The sequence below is a fragment of the Dryobates pubescens genome, chromosome 9, assembly GCF_014839835.1.
Source record: "Dryobates pubescens isolate bDryPub1 chromosome 9, bDryPub1.pri, whole genome shotgun sequence".
In the NCBI taxonomy this organism is placed as follows: domain Eukaryota; kingdom Metazoa; phylum Chordata; class Aves; order Piciformes; family Picidae; genus Dryobates; species Dryobates pubescens.
The window spans coordinates 35,764,283-35,778,880 of record NC_071620.1 but is presented as its reverse complement, the minus strand read 5'-3'; the positions used below and the strand labels follow the sequence as shown (position 1 = coordinate 35,778,880).

At 45.2% G+C, this 14,598-nt stretch overlaps 1 protein-coding gene across 6 annotated transcripts in view; it reads left to right on the top strand.

Annotated features, from left to right (window-relative positions):
* The window catches only part of HIVEP1 (HIVEP zinc finger 1), a 151,428-nt gene that overhangs the window by 79,674 nt on the left and 57,156 nt on the right, over positions 1-14,598 (top strand). For all 6 annotated transcript variants that reach the window (XR_008462395.1, XM_054164464.1, XM_054164466.1 and 3 more), the window contains exon 3: positions 1,380-1,433. Coding sequence is in view for 5 of the 6 variants with exons in the window: in XM_054164464.1 (XP_054020439.1) it covers positions 1,380-1,433 (54 nt within the window). In the remaining variant the exon portion in view is untranslated. The remainder of the gene's footprint in view (positions 1-1,379; positions 1,434-14,598) is intronic.

Sequence of the window (14,598 nt, the reverse complement as noted above, 5' to 3'; positions counted from 1 at the left end):
TTGGGAAATGATCAGTTATATCTGAAAACCAGCTCAGATCTTGGTCAGGTCATAGCTTGATGTGGAGCTCAGCTTCTCCCAGTGCTGCTGCATCTTAGCAACACATTCTCTTACCCTGAATCCTCTCAGAAGAATGTTTTCTACAAAAAAAAAAAAAAGCTTAGTATTTTCTTCATTTCAGTAGTCCCTTTTCTTCTTCTCATGCTTCTGGCTCCACACGTGCAGAACAAGGTGCCTCCTCTCCATCACAGAATGGCCTAGGTTGGAAGGGACCCTAGAGATCGTAGAATTGTTTCAGTTGGAAAAGACTTTGAAGGTCAAGTCCTACCATTATCTAACTCTACTAAGGCTGGTGCTAAGCCATGACTCTCAGTACCACATCTGTGTCTTTTAAATATCTCCAGAGAAGGGGATTCAACCACCTCCCTAGGAGCCTGTGCCAGTGTTTGAGAACCCTTTCAGTGAAGAAGTTTCTTCTAATATCCAACCTAAACCGCCCCTGGTGCAACCTGAGGCTGTTTCCCCTTGTCCTGTCACTTGTTACTAGTGAGAAAAGATCAACACCCACCTGGCCCCAACCTCCTTTCAGGGAGTTTTAAAGAGCAATGATGCCTCCCTTCAGCTTCCTTTTCTCCAACCCCCTAGCCATGGGCAGGGACACCTCTCAACTAGACTCAGCTGCTCAAGGCCTCATCCAGCCTGGCCTTGAACACCCTGTGGGTGCAGCAGCAACAGAAACAAGGTTCCCTTCCTGACAGCAATGTGTTAGGGGAGCAGCAGGTGATCTGTGAAGAACAGGATGAGAGTGATGACTCAAGGCCTCTTTTTGCTCCTGCTGTGTGTGTGTGACTTCCAGGTGGTTCCACAGAGGAATAAGCACAGGGCTACCACTCGGCCCCGCTACTCCCATCTGACAGCACTGGCTTCATCACTTCACGCCACAAATCCTGTTTCCTCTTTCTGTCGCTGTGTTTAATGCCACCTTGTCTTGTTATAAGAGCTTTTTCTTTCAGGAAGGTATTAAAATACTCTGTAATGCACCATGATACCTATTCCAAAGAGTCCCCTGACTGCAGACATCATTATTGATGGTACAGAGCTGCTGTGGGATTAGCTGCTGGCTGCAGATCCGATGCCAGCGCTTTTGTTTCCGCAGTTCCGTGTAATTTAACACGTCAATAGCCTTGCTGGTAAAAAGAAAAGATAACATTTTATATGGCTGTATTACTCATAATGTATCACACATTTATGGCTGAATGGTATCACTCCCAGATATAAACAGAGAGTTCAAAACCGATTCCAGGAAATTGCTTCCTAAAATCTTGCCTTTTTTTTTTTTTTAATGTATGAATTTTAATAATGACTTTTCTTTCTTGCAGACAAAATTGAAGAAGCACAAAAACAACTTAATGGAACTGAAGACCAACAGAGAGGTAATAAATTACCCCCCAAAATGAATCACGGAATGATTTTGGTTAGAAGAGACCTTTAAGATCATCGAGTCCGCCCACTAAGCCAGTGCTGCTGGGTCACCACTAAACCTTGTCCCTCAGCACCACACCTACACATCTTTTCAGTACCTCCAGGCATGGGGACTCCATCACTGCTCTGGGCTTGACAAGCCTTTTGGGGAAGAAATTTTTTCCTGATGTCCAACCTAAACCTTCCCTGAAACAACTTGAGGTCGTTTCCTCTTGTCCTGTCACTTGGGAGAAGAGACCAACCCCCACCTTGCTCCAAGTTCCTTTCAGTTGGTTGTAGGGAGCAATGAGGTCTTTCCTCAGCTTCCCCTTCTGTAGGCTAAACAATCTCAGTTCCCTCAGCCACTCCTCACAAGACCTGTTCTCGAGACCCTTCACCAGCCTTTTTGCCCCTCTTTGGATGTGATGCAGTATCTCAGTTTCCTTCTTGTAGTGAGGGGCCCAAAACTGAACCCAGTATTCAAGGTGCACCTCACCATTGCCAAGTACAGAGGTCACACTATTGCTGATTCAGGCCAAGATGCTGCTGGCCTTTTTTTGCCACCTGGGCACATGCTGGCTCATATTCAGCTGGCTGTCAACCAGCACCCCCAGGTCCTTTTTCACTGGGCAGCTTTCCAGCCACTGTGCCCCAAACATTGTATGGGGTTGTGGTGACCCAACAATCCTATGAAGTGGAAAAAAACCTACATTAAGATTCTAGAGGCCTTCCTGCATCATTGAAAAGACTCTGCTGGGCTGGGCACTAGACGAGACCACAGACATATCTCTCTGCAGATCAGAGGCTGTGTCTGTGATGCCTTGGTTTTGCTGAGGCATAAAGGCTTTCTTGTAACCATTTGTGTATTTGCTTTGACCTTGATGAGACTCATGAAGCCATAGCATTAAGGATGTGCACAAGTTACTGACTACAGCCTCTGCTAACCATTGGTTTACTTAATCATTATTAACCATCACTGGTTCGTGGCAAGCAATATGTGATGATTTCTACCAGGTGCTGAAGAGAGATTGATCATCACAGGTTGTTTCAAGAAGCAGATGACCTGTGGCAAACTAAATGTGTGTGTTGGAGCTTAGAAAGCTGATGGAAAGTTGTTGCATTTCAAGGCTGACTGGCTGGCTGCAGTGGTACCTGTTTGGTTGTGTGCTAAAGCTCATCTGCACGCCCATGGAGATGCCTAGAGACATTGTGGGATACTTTGCTGTACTATTACTGGGCCTATCACAGGAGAGCTGTGAAAGATCCATCTGCATAAGCCCATAGGAGCATAGGGGAAGGTAGAAACCCAAAATAAGGACTCAAGAGTAAAGGGGACCCTGTCCAGCCCACTCCTATTGCTGTCCCCATGAAGTCTCAGTCCCCATGTCCAGGTGTGAAAACCATCACTGTGAGTCATGGGCAGCAGCTCTCCAGGTCACTTTTTGGACTAACAGCCTTGCTAGCTGGGATTGTGGGACACATTGGAGGATACAAGGGTAAAACCTTTGGGGACTGCATGGAACTTATTATGGAATGTCTAGGAGATGAACCGAAGACGGGAAAACTAAGGGATTTAGGTAATACAGGAAGGAGCAAGTGTGGGAAGGTAGAACGATACCTGAATAAAAGGGTCAGTATGCATGCAAGCAGGGGCTGGCCAGGATGCTTGTCTTGCCATGGTCTGCTTCTGACCAGCACAGTCTGTCCTGTCTTCTTAAACTCCACCTTCAGCTGTTTCCCAGTAAGAGGTTCTTTATGTATAGGGAGAGGATCTGTGGTGTAGCGAGTGTGGATGTGATTGCCAGGAAAGGTCAAGCCAGATGAGCCAGTGAGTAGATGGAGTGGACTAAGGGTTGCATCCAAACTCAACTCCTCCAAATGGGTTTGGAGGTCTCTGAGTCTGAGGGTCACTGCTGGTCTATAGGGTTAAGAGCACCCAAGGATGGCTGTAGGGACCAGAGACCTGGGCAGAAACCAGGGCCCCTGGGCAACCTGGTCTAGTTGGGGATGTCCCTGCTATCTGCAGAGAGGTCAGACTAGATGACCTTTGGAGGTCCCTTCTGGCCTGGACTATTCTGTAAAGTCCTGGATATCTCTGACTGCATGTGCAGAGGTCTGTACTAACAACTGGAGTAGGGCTGCAGCCTTGGGCCCTCATATGTCCAGGTACGGGTGAGACTGGGATCTGAGTGGCTACTGAGCATGCTGAGTTTCTAAGCCCAGCTACTGCTGGGGGCTGCTTGGACATGTTGATATATTCCCACTAAGGGACTTCTGTCCATCTCAGCTGCATCAGGGAGCAGGATGTGGTGGGTAGTGTTGGCATGAGTGCTTAGGGTGTTTGTCTGGGATCTGTGTGTCCAGCCATATGTGTGTGTACATACCTATGTATGTATGTGGTGTATATCACGTGTGTGGTCTGTCTGCATGTCCCTGTTGGGAAAAGGTTTTTGGCCTTGCTAAGTAGTTGGACTTGGGAGCACAGAGCAGCTGCAGCCTCACTTCTCTTGGGTGACTGGATTTGGCTTGAGATACTTTCTTCCACTAATACTTTGTCAGTGCTTCCTCTTCTTCTGGGTGGACATTCACTTTTCATTGTAGTGAGCTTTCCTCCTGGGCTGTGACACATCTGGAAACAGGGCTGTAAATTGTCAATGTTCTGTCCTGGAATCAAAGTTTATTATCTTCTGAAACAATGAACATAAAAACTTTGAAGTTTAGAGGACAGAAGAAATACCCAAGTGGATCTCAGCAGAGTCCTTCTGGCCCAACATTCAGCCTCCAACAGAGGCAGCAGGATATACTGTTTAAGGAGAGCACATAAACCTGGCCACTTTCTTTAGTACATTCGCCTCATACTGTCCAGAGATACTGGATTAGGGGTATCTACCTCATACCTTTAGGTATTTATAGAGCTGTTATCCATGTATCCTTTTGATTAAATGCAGTCTCCATCCAGTATTCTCTGGCAGCAAACTGCAGAAGTTCACTACCAATCACACACAAAGTACATTATTTTAGCTTTTTTTCTCAACATCCCATTTTTCTTCAGTTCTCAGCAGGTGTTCCCTGCTTCAAGCATTGGGTGATTTAAGTAGCACATCTGCAGTCATCTTATCCACTGCCTGCATGGTTTTATAATTCTCAGCTCTATCTTGCTCGGCTTTCTTTCTTCCAAGCTCATGTCTGGTTTAGTTTGTTAGGGGAAGGTTTGATAGAAACTATGATATGCACCAGGACTGTGAGGTTGCCTTACATATTTCTAGAAGGTGGAAGATATCTAAGTGTCTAGATGGTAATAGAAGTCCTTCAGGCATTCACAGAGACTTTGCAGTAAAGTAGACCTTCTACTAAGTAGTTTTGACCTATTTTTGTTTAGTTGATCATAGATGAGTGGTGTTGTCTTCCAAAGATAAAACACTTGGCATGTAAAGCGTACCTGTCTGCTCTTGTTTCTGTTGGTCCTTTGGAAGGGGATCAGGGGATCATCTAGTCCGATCACCCTGCTAAAGCGGCCATCTGGATCACGTCCCAGATGGGTTTTGACTCTCTCCAAATAAAGACACTGCACAACCTCTCTGGGCAGCCTGTTCCAGTGCTCTGTCATCCTTGCAGGAAAGATTCTCCCCATGTTTGGATGGAAATTCCTGTGTTCTAGTTTGTGCCTGTTGTCCCCTGTCCCATCACTGGGCAACACTGAAAAGAGTCTGGCCCCTTCCTCTTGACTCCTAACCTTTAGGCATTGAGGCATTGATAAGATTCCCTCTGCCTTCTCTTCTCCAGGCTTGACAACCCCAGGTCTCTCAGCCTTTCCTCATCAGAGAGATGCTCCAGTCCCCTCAGCAACTTTGTATCCCTCCACTGGACTCTCTCCCTGTCTGGAGAGCCCAGAACTGGACACAAGACTCTAGTTGTGGCCCTGCTAGGGCAGAGCAGAGTGGGAGGAGAACTTCTCCCAGTCTGCTGCTCACATTCCTCTTAGTACACCCCAGGACACCATTGGCCTTCTTGTCCACAAGGCCACATTGGTGGCTCATGGTGAACTTGTGGTCCACCAGGATTAGTCCTTGTCTGCAGAGGTTCTTCCCAGCAGGTCAGCCACTACCCTGTACTGATGCATGGGGGCACCGGTAACATAAGAATATTGAACTAATATTGCTCTGGGCTATTTTTTTGTGATGGGAATGAAGATGATCCAACTTCTGCTCTCAGGTGTTTTTTTCTCATGTCACCCAGTAATTTCATTGCACAAAGGAACAGAAATCCTCTAGTGTAAGTTTAATGACATACCCTTAAAAGGATGGGTTTCTCAAGATGTGTGTGGTGGTGGCACTCAGCTTTCAGCAGCTCAGACTCAAAGAGATCATTGCTTAACTTTGGGCTGCTCACCTAAGTCCGTGTGTGCCAATTGGAAAATACATTTTTACCTAGAAAATTGATATAGAAATTTAAAAAAATGAATAAAAATAATTGAAAATTACATTTTAGTGTAGAAAATTGGTATACAGGTAACTGAGATGATAAGGTATCACAGTATCGCCAAGGTTGGAAGAGACCTCGAGGATCATCGAGTCCAACCTGTCTCCACAGACCTCATGACTAGACCATGGCACCATGTGCCACATCCAACCTCCTCTTGAACACCTCCAGGGATGGTGACTCCACCACCTCCCCGGGCAGCACATTCCAATGACTAATGACTCTCTCAGTGAAGAACTTTCTCCTCACCTCGAGCCTAAACTTCCCCTGGCGCAGCTTGAGACTGTGTCCTCTTGTTCTGGTGCTGGTTGCCTGGGAGAAGAGACCAACCCCTTCCCGGCTACAACCACCTTTCAGGTAGTTGTAGAGGGCAATGAGGTCTCCCCTGAGCCTCCTCTTCTCCAGGCTAAACAACCCCAGCTCCCTCAGCCTCTCCTCACAGGGCTGTGCTCAAGGCCTCTCCCCCAGCCTTGTTGCCCTTCTCTGGACACGTTCAAGTGTCTCAATGTCCTTGTTAAACTGAGGGGCCCAGAACTGGACACAGTACTCAAGGTGTGGCCTAACCAATGCAGAGTACAGGGGCACAATGACCTCCCTGCTCCTGCTGGCCACACCATTCCTAGTGCAGGCCAGGTTACTCTTTCAATCTTTAATGAAAAATGCCCTCTGCCATATTTCTCAGTTTCTTAAATGTCTGTGTAGATAAATCTTTCTGGCAATATAAAGTAAGCAAAATTATTTATTTGAAGCTTTGAGAGTCTGAAGGTCACTAGAAAAAAAAAAAAGGAAATACATGGTTTGAGCTAACCAAGCAAACAAAAATGTGCATATATTCACAGAAATTAATTTGACTCACAATCAGATACACATGAAGCATGGTTATGTATTTTTCCTCTTTGCTCATTTATTTAGCCTTTCAGCCCATCTAGATCAGTTCAGATTTGTTTATTCCCTCCCTCAAATGAATAGGGAACATAATTTTGTGGAATTCATCATGAGTTAACACTGCTCTGTCAGTAGTGGAGCTGTCAGTGGCACAGTGTATTAGCAGGGGGAACGTTTTCCTCGGTTTAATCGTGCCTGGGTTTCTGCTGACTGGCATTGTGCACTGCTCAGTTGTAAGCTTATGCATGTGTGGGATTTAAGTTAAGTTTAATTGCCTACAAAACAATATGTATTTCACACCTCGTTTTGCCATTAGCTGCAGTAATCCAATTAGGAGCAGATTGGAATAGGACTTGATTAAACAGAGAGGAGACAATAAATGAGCAGGCATAACAAGTTTGTGAACTTTGGTTATTTAGTATAAAGTTGCAACTGGAAAACCTACTTCTTCTTTTTTTTTTTCCCCTTTTTTTGAGTGATAGTCCACAAATATATTCTCTTTCCAATCAGTGTTCATGATCCTCTCCAGTTTACCAGTTCTCATAGAGCGAGTACTTGTTTTGGAGCACCCACTTGAGCTGAAGGGACCAAACTGTGTGAAGGTCTATTTAGCACCTATTTGAGACTGTCACTTGCCTACCAACCAAATTACTGTACTTTCTAACTTGGTCATCTTCATGTTCCTTGGCGAGTTTTCTCAGTTTCTTGCCTATGAATGGAGATACTGCATGTGGAATTTGAAGACTCTGTGTTTTACTGCATCTTCCATCTCAGATCCTGACCATAGCTGTTCCCTTCTTGGCCTTTGAAGATGAATTTCTAAGTTGCTCTCACTTCTTCCAGAACTCCAAGCAGTTGTGACAGATCTGTCATGATGACAGAGTTCCCTTGCAGCAGTACCAAGTTTATCTGGATGTTAGGAAGAAATTATTCACAGAGAGAGTGATTGCCCATTGGAATGTGCTGCCCAGGGAGGTGGTGGAGTCACCATCATTGGAGGTGTTTAGAAGGAGACTTGATAGGGTGCTTGGTTGCATGGTTCAGTTGATTAGGTGGTGTCGGATGATAGGTTGGACTCAATGATCTTGAAGGTCTCTTCCAACCTGGTCTGGTCTGGTCTATTCTATTCTATTCCTATCCCTGAGATATTTTCATATTTTCACACAGATTAGTTCTCTTTGCAGAGTCTCATGCTTTGATATTAGGAGTGTCCTCTTCATTTGCATCCTGAGGTGAAGAAACATTGTTGGCAGGTCCAAGAATTTTGTCTGACTTGATCAGTGGTTAAGTTGTGGCCAGCAGATTGAGAGAGGCAATTCTCCCCCTCCACTCCACTCTGGTGAGACTCCACCTTGAGTACTGCATTCAGTTCTAGAGCCCCTGTTACAAAGAAAGATATGGATGTGCTGGAGCATGTCCAGAGAAGGGCTACAAGGATGATCAGAGGGCTGGAGCACCCTCCTGTGAGGACAGACTGAGAGAGTTGGGGCTGTTCAGTGTGGAGAGGAGATGGCTCAGAGGAGACCTCATTGTGGCCTTCTGAAAGGGGCCTACAAGAAATTTGGTGAGGGACTTTTTAGGATGTCAGGTAGTGAAAGGACTAGGGGGAATGGAGCAAAACTAGAAGTAGAATACATAGAATACATAGAATAAACCAGGTTGGAAGAGACCTTCAAGATCATCGCGTCCAACCCATCAACCAATCCAACTCCGCCCAAGCAACTAACCCACAGCACCAAGCACCCCGTCAAGTCTTCTCCTAAAAACCTCCAGCGATGGCGACTCCACCACCTCCCCAGGCAGCCCATTCCAATGTGCAATCACTCTTTCTGTATAGAACTTTTTTCTAAGTAGGTAGATTACTACTTTTTTCTAAGTAGGTAGATTAGGAAGAAGTTTTTCACCATCAAGGTGGTGAGACACTGGCACAGGTTGCCCAGGGAGGTGGTAGAAGCTCCATCCCTGGAAGTTTTTAAGGCCAGGCTGGATGGGGCTCTGAGCAACCTGATCTAATGTGAGGTGTCCCTGCCCATGGCAGGGGGGTTGGAACTAGATGATTCTTGAGGTCCTTTCCAAGCCTGACAATTGTATGATTCTATGATTCTAAGTGGCATTGGGCTGTCAGTATTTACTGAAAAACCACTTAGAACCATTCAAAGCCCTGGTTTGGACTCCAGCAAGGTCCAAGCAATTTCTGAGATGCTGCTGAAAAATACCTTTATGTCCAGCCTCTGTCATGGGGCTACTTAAAGCTTCCATCTGCATTTCTGTGCGTGCTGATAGGTCTCTGAAGCCTTAAGGTTGACCCAGCATTTGTTGAAGGGTTTCTATAGTCACTGTTTGCAAGCAGTACTGTAAGACTCTCCGTTCACTTGCTGTCCCTGTACAGCTGTGCAGAACCACCATGTTTGAGCTGTTGTGGAAAGAAAGAGTAAAGAAAGGAGAGACTATGTTCCAGCAGCAGCTACTTCTCTGAGATGCACAATCCACAGGCACATATGTTCCCCTCCCACACTTGCAGTCCCTTCAAAGCGGCATGTTGGCGTGGAGGAGAGGCAGCCGAAATTAAAACGCCCTTCACCTTGTTTGCCCATCTGCTGTTTTTTTAACTGGGAGATTATTTTTCTAGTAAATGGAATGGTGCTGAGAGGTAGGTGAGCAAGTTTGCCATTATAAATGGAAGCATGGGGTTTTACTTCAGAGATGTAGGTTTTGCTGCGGATTCATGGTAGGCTTGTTTTGTCTTGTCCTGGGGCATCTTAGAAGGGAATGCTTAGCAGGTCGAGAGAGGTTCTCTTCCTCCTTTACTCTGCCCTGGTGAGGCCACATCTGAAATATTGTATCCCGTTCTGAGCCTCTCAGTTCAAGAAGGACAGGGAACTGCTTGAAAGAGTCCAGTGCAGAGCTGCAAAGATGATTAAGGGAGTGGAACATCTTCCTTATGAGGAGAGGCTGAGAGAGCTGGGTCTCTTTAGCTTGGAGAGCAGGAGACTGAGATGACCTCATTAATGTTTATATGTGAAGGCTGAGTGTCAGGAGGGTGGAGTCAGGCTCTTATGAGAGACACCCAGTGATGGGACAAGGGGCAATGAATGCAGGCTGGAGCATAAAAGGTTCCATGTGGGTGACAAAACACTGGAACAGGCTGCCCAGAGAGGTTGTAGTCTCCTTTTCTGGAGACATTCAAAACCCACCTGGATGTGTTCCTGTGTGACCTACTCTAGGTGGTCCTGCCCTGGTGGAGGGGTTGGACTCAATGATCTTTCGAAGTCCCTTCCAACCCCTAACATTCTGTGATTCTGTTTCTTCAGAGTTCTTCAAAACCTTCCCTTCCTTATCATCCCTCTTGTTAAATGGGTGCATGCTGTTGACCATTATTGAGGGAGTTTCAAATACTTTGCTATAAATACATCAGCCTTCTCCCAAGATAACCCAAAATGTTGCATGTGTCTTACCTCAAAGATTGATGCTCTTTTTATGTTGCCATGGCCCGGCTTACAGCTGACTCTCATTAGCCCACCATCTGGCCTCAAAGGGACAGCCAAGTACCTTCCTTCTCCCCTCCCCTCTGGTATTCCCCATCCTGCTTCCTGCCATGGCACCTCTCCCTGCCAAAAAACAGGTGGGAGCCCTAGATGCTGGTGAAGTACCCTGCTCCCCAGGTCATCAGCTGTGTTCCTTCATTCAAGGGAAGTAGGGAATGGAAGGAGATCAAAGACAGATCTGGAAATGTGGTGATAAACAGTTCATGCATTTCGATTTACTGGCCCAGAGTGACCTCATGCTCCGCAGATGTTTCCCTGAGTTTTTCCCGTAGGTCTGCAAGCACATGAGCTTTCTGGATCTGTGCTGCTGTGGGACCCACATACTCTCATTAGTCCAAACCATTTTCTTTCCATGTTGTATTTGTAAAGATCTGTGCCTTACTTTTTGGGCAAGGCATGTCACCAAGATCCAAAGTTTTGTTTGATTCTTTTCATCTTTCCATCCTTATCTTCAGCAACCATATGGGCTGCAAATACAGTTGCTCTAAATGGAAGTGTATAATCTTCAAAAGTTGCAAGCAGCAGTAGTGTCCTGTTTGCCACTTAAGGCTGGTAAGAGGATTAGCTTGCCTTTTTATTTTGCTGTTGACATACACCAGAGCTACCTGCCTTTTGCTTCCCAAACATTCCAAACTACAAGCCAGCAGTGATAATTCGTGCAGTCAGTTGTGCATTTGCCTGATGTCTGATTCCATCGAGTGTTTGTATCTATGTTACAATATGTCAATACGTGTGGCTGAGAGGTAATTTACTTCAATTGTTCTGTGCGCATCAAACTGTAAGGCTTTAGATTGAGACTGAGTTATCTCCATGAAATATTTGCAGCAGCTCAGACAGCTGCAAATGCAGCAACTATTTTAGTCTGTAGCTCATATCATACAAGATCTCACATTTTCATGCAGTCCCATCTATTCTTAAAATCTCTGATGTTGTTGCACTGAGGGAAGTTGTGTGCTGCTCTTAACAACCATGACTTGAAAGGCCCTTTCTGACTTCAGGCACATTCAGTGCTGGGTTTTGTGCCCATGAAAGACGGTGAGAAAATGCTCCTGACTTCTGTGGGAGCAGGAACAGCCTCTGATATCACTTAACCTCATTTTTCATTACTTTTGTCTAAAATAATTGAGTCCGTTTTGATGCCTCATTTTACCAATAGGGACAAAACTGATACAAATGAGATGTTTATGTGTTCTTTGCTCCGAGAAACAACGTCAGAATGTGGGCTTACCAAGGGATGTTTTCAGGCTCCTGTAAACCTCCTGGGTTGTGAGTCAAAGACTGTATCTGTTATTGCTATTTTAATTCTCTTTGGTTGGTACATTTAGTTTAGACTACTAGCAGCTGAAATCTGCTCAGTAAATCCACTGCTGGTGCTAGACACAGCAAGAGCTGGTATTGTTTTGACAGGCAGACAAACAGATTTACAGTTCTACATTGAACATTTCATCCTTTGGAGCTATTATGAGAACTTGGTTAAAGCATTAATGGGATGTTAAAGTAATAGTATTTTGACTCTTCCTGACAAGTATAGCAGATTTTTTGAGTGACAGTTCAGCAGAAGAGATCCCAGCCTGCAAGTATGATTTTCAAAGGGACATAATATGAACTAACTTTGTAAAACAATGGTTGAAGAAGCATCTTCCTGATTGCAAATGGAAGGTAGCTGTTTTAAATTAGGGTACCTCACTTTGTTAAATCAATGGCTGTGTTTGCAGATGCAGTAACAATTTGAGCTTCACCTCCTTATCGTGAAAAGAAGGATTTGCACCGTTTTAAAATCTGAGGCCAGAACAAGCTTGGGTTTAGGATCATAGAATCGTCAGGGTTGGAAGGGACCTCAGAGACCATCTAGTTCCAACCTCCCTACCATGGGCGGGGACACTTCACACTAGACCAGGTTGCCCAGAACCCCATCCAGCCTGGCCTTAAGAACTTCCAGGGATGTGGCTTCTACCACCTCCCCGTGCTGGGAGGATGCTGTGCAGATTCTAGAAGCTTACCTACACAGGTGTAGAAATGGGTTGCTAATTTTATCTGACTTGAGCTGGGAGCGAGCCAGTTGTGGAAATGTGAGATTTTTCTCTTGTTAGCTTCCTTGTAGCCTGCCTTGCATATGAGTAAAGAGTGGGAGGGTTTGTATGTTTTCCAGATAGTACTTTAGCTCAGGGAGTTGTTAATTTCCTTTGTCCTGCTTCTAAAGGGAAAGTATAACATATAAATGGATAGTGAGTTAGATGCAGTGTGCTACTTTCTGCTAGTTAGATGCTGTAGGCTGACCTGGATGGAGTCTTTCATAGGAATCTCCTAAAAAGATGCACATGTCTGTGTGAGGGGGAGAAAAGAGAGACTGTGGACAACTGTGGAAAGGGGCAGGCGAGGATGGGAAAAGCAAGGAGCTGTGAGGAGCTCAGTGGGACCTCCAACTGATGTCAAATCAAACCCACCCTGATGGAGATCATCCTTTCCACCTCTAGCACACCAGACTGAGCTTTCATGATTTGGACATTCCCAGTACCTGCATTTCCAACAAATCAACTTCTCCAGCTTTTGTCATGTTCACAGCGCTACTTAGTCCTAAAAGAAATGCCTGCTGCATAAGTCTTTGCCTGTTCACTTTGCCAGAGCTCCTGTTCTGATGAGAACTTACTTGGAGTACTGCATCCAGCTTTGGAGTCCTCAGCACAACAGGGGTCAGGAACTTGCTGGAGTAGGTCCAAAGGAGGCCTATGATCCGTGGGCTGGATCACCTATGCTGTGAAGAAAGGCTGAGAGAGTTGGGGTTGTTCAGCCTGGAGAAGAGAAGGCTGTGGACAAACCTTATTGCAGCCTTTCAGTACTTCAAGGGGACCAATAAGAAAGATGGGGACAACCTTTTTAGTGGGACCTGTTGGGATAGGACAAGGTTTGATGGTTTTAAGCTAAAAGAGGGAAGATCTACACTAAATATGATTGATTTATTTTTTTGCACTGAAGGTGGTGGAACACTGACACAGGTTGCCCAGAGAGGTGGTAGATACCCAATCCATTTAAACATTCCAGCTCAAGTTGGATGGGCCTCTGAGCTACCTGTTCTACTTGAAGATGTCCCTGCTTACTGCAGGGATGTTGTACTAGATGATCTTTAAATGTCCCTTCCAACTCTGTGATTCTATTCCTTCCCTTGTTCTAAATAGCACAGTTGTTAAGTCTGAGCTCTTTGCTGTTCTTTGTTTCTCCAATTGCTACAGGCAGTGTGGAAATCATTTCACTTGATCCATGCTTTTCAAATGGAAGATTATGTTAAAGAAATGCAGAGAGTACAACCAAGTACAACTAAGGAGCTTGTTCTGTGCAAAGATAGTTTAGTTAACATCTTGTTCCTTTCATTTTTGTGTGGTTTTTTTTCCCTCTCAGACTGATGTTTGGGACGTTTTATTCAGTATCTCATTTGACCAGATAGCAGTTGTTGTTCTTTGCTGATAACCCTGAAAGTGGTGACTGTTTCATGAGCTGTCCTAGAATTCTGTTGTAATGGCCTTTCTTTTTCTGTATGTTAGGGGCAGGAGTTCTTCTCATGATTTGCTACCCAAATCCTACCTTTCCAGTGACAACTGATAATCCTTAAATTGCAAACAGATAATTTAGTTATGAAACTATTCACAGCATTCCTGACATTTGAGGAGGCTTTCCAGGTGTCCTTGAGGTATTTCCATTAATTTCTGGCAACATCCTCTCGCTAACTGGTTATGTTTAAACAGCTTTATCTTACACCAAAAACCGGATGGAACTGGTTTCTAATTAAGCTTTGACTACCTGCTCTTTAATTTGCCTTTGAGGAGATACCCTGACTCTTGTCATGGTGTTGGAGTGCCTATGAGGAAGGTTCTTCTCCCCCTCTACTCTGCCCTAGTGAAGCCCCACCTGGAATATTGCATGCAGTTCTGGACTCCCCAGTTCCAGAGGGACAGGGATCTACTTGAGAGAGTCCACAGAGGGCTGTAAGGATGATCAAGGGAGTGGAGCACTGCCTTATGAGGACAGGCTGAGAGACCTGGGGCTTTTCAGTCTAGAGAACAGAAGACTGAGGGGATTTAATAAATGTTTATAAATATCTGAGGGCTGGGTGTCAAGGAGGAAGGGACAGCCTCTTCTCACTTGCACCCTGTGATAGGACAAGGGGCAATGGATGTAAACTACAGCACGGGAAGTTCCACCTCAACATGAGGAAGAACTTCTTTCCTGTAAGGGT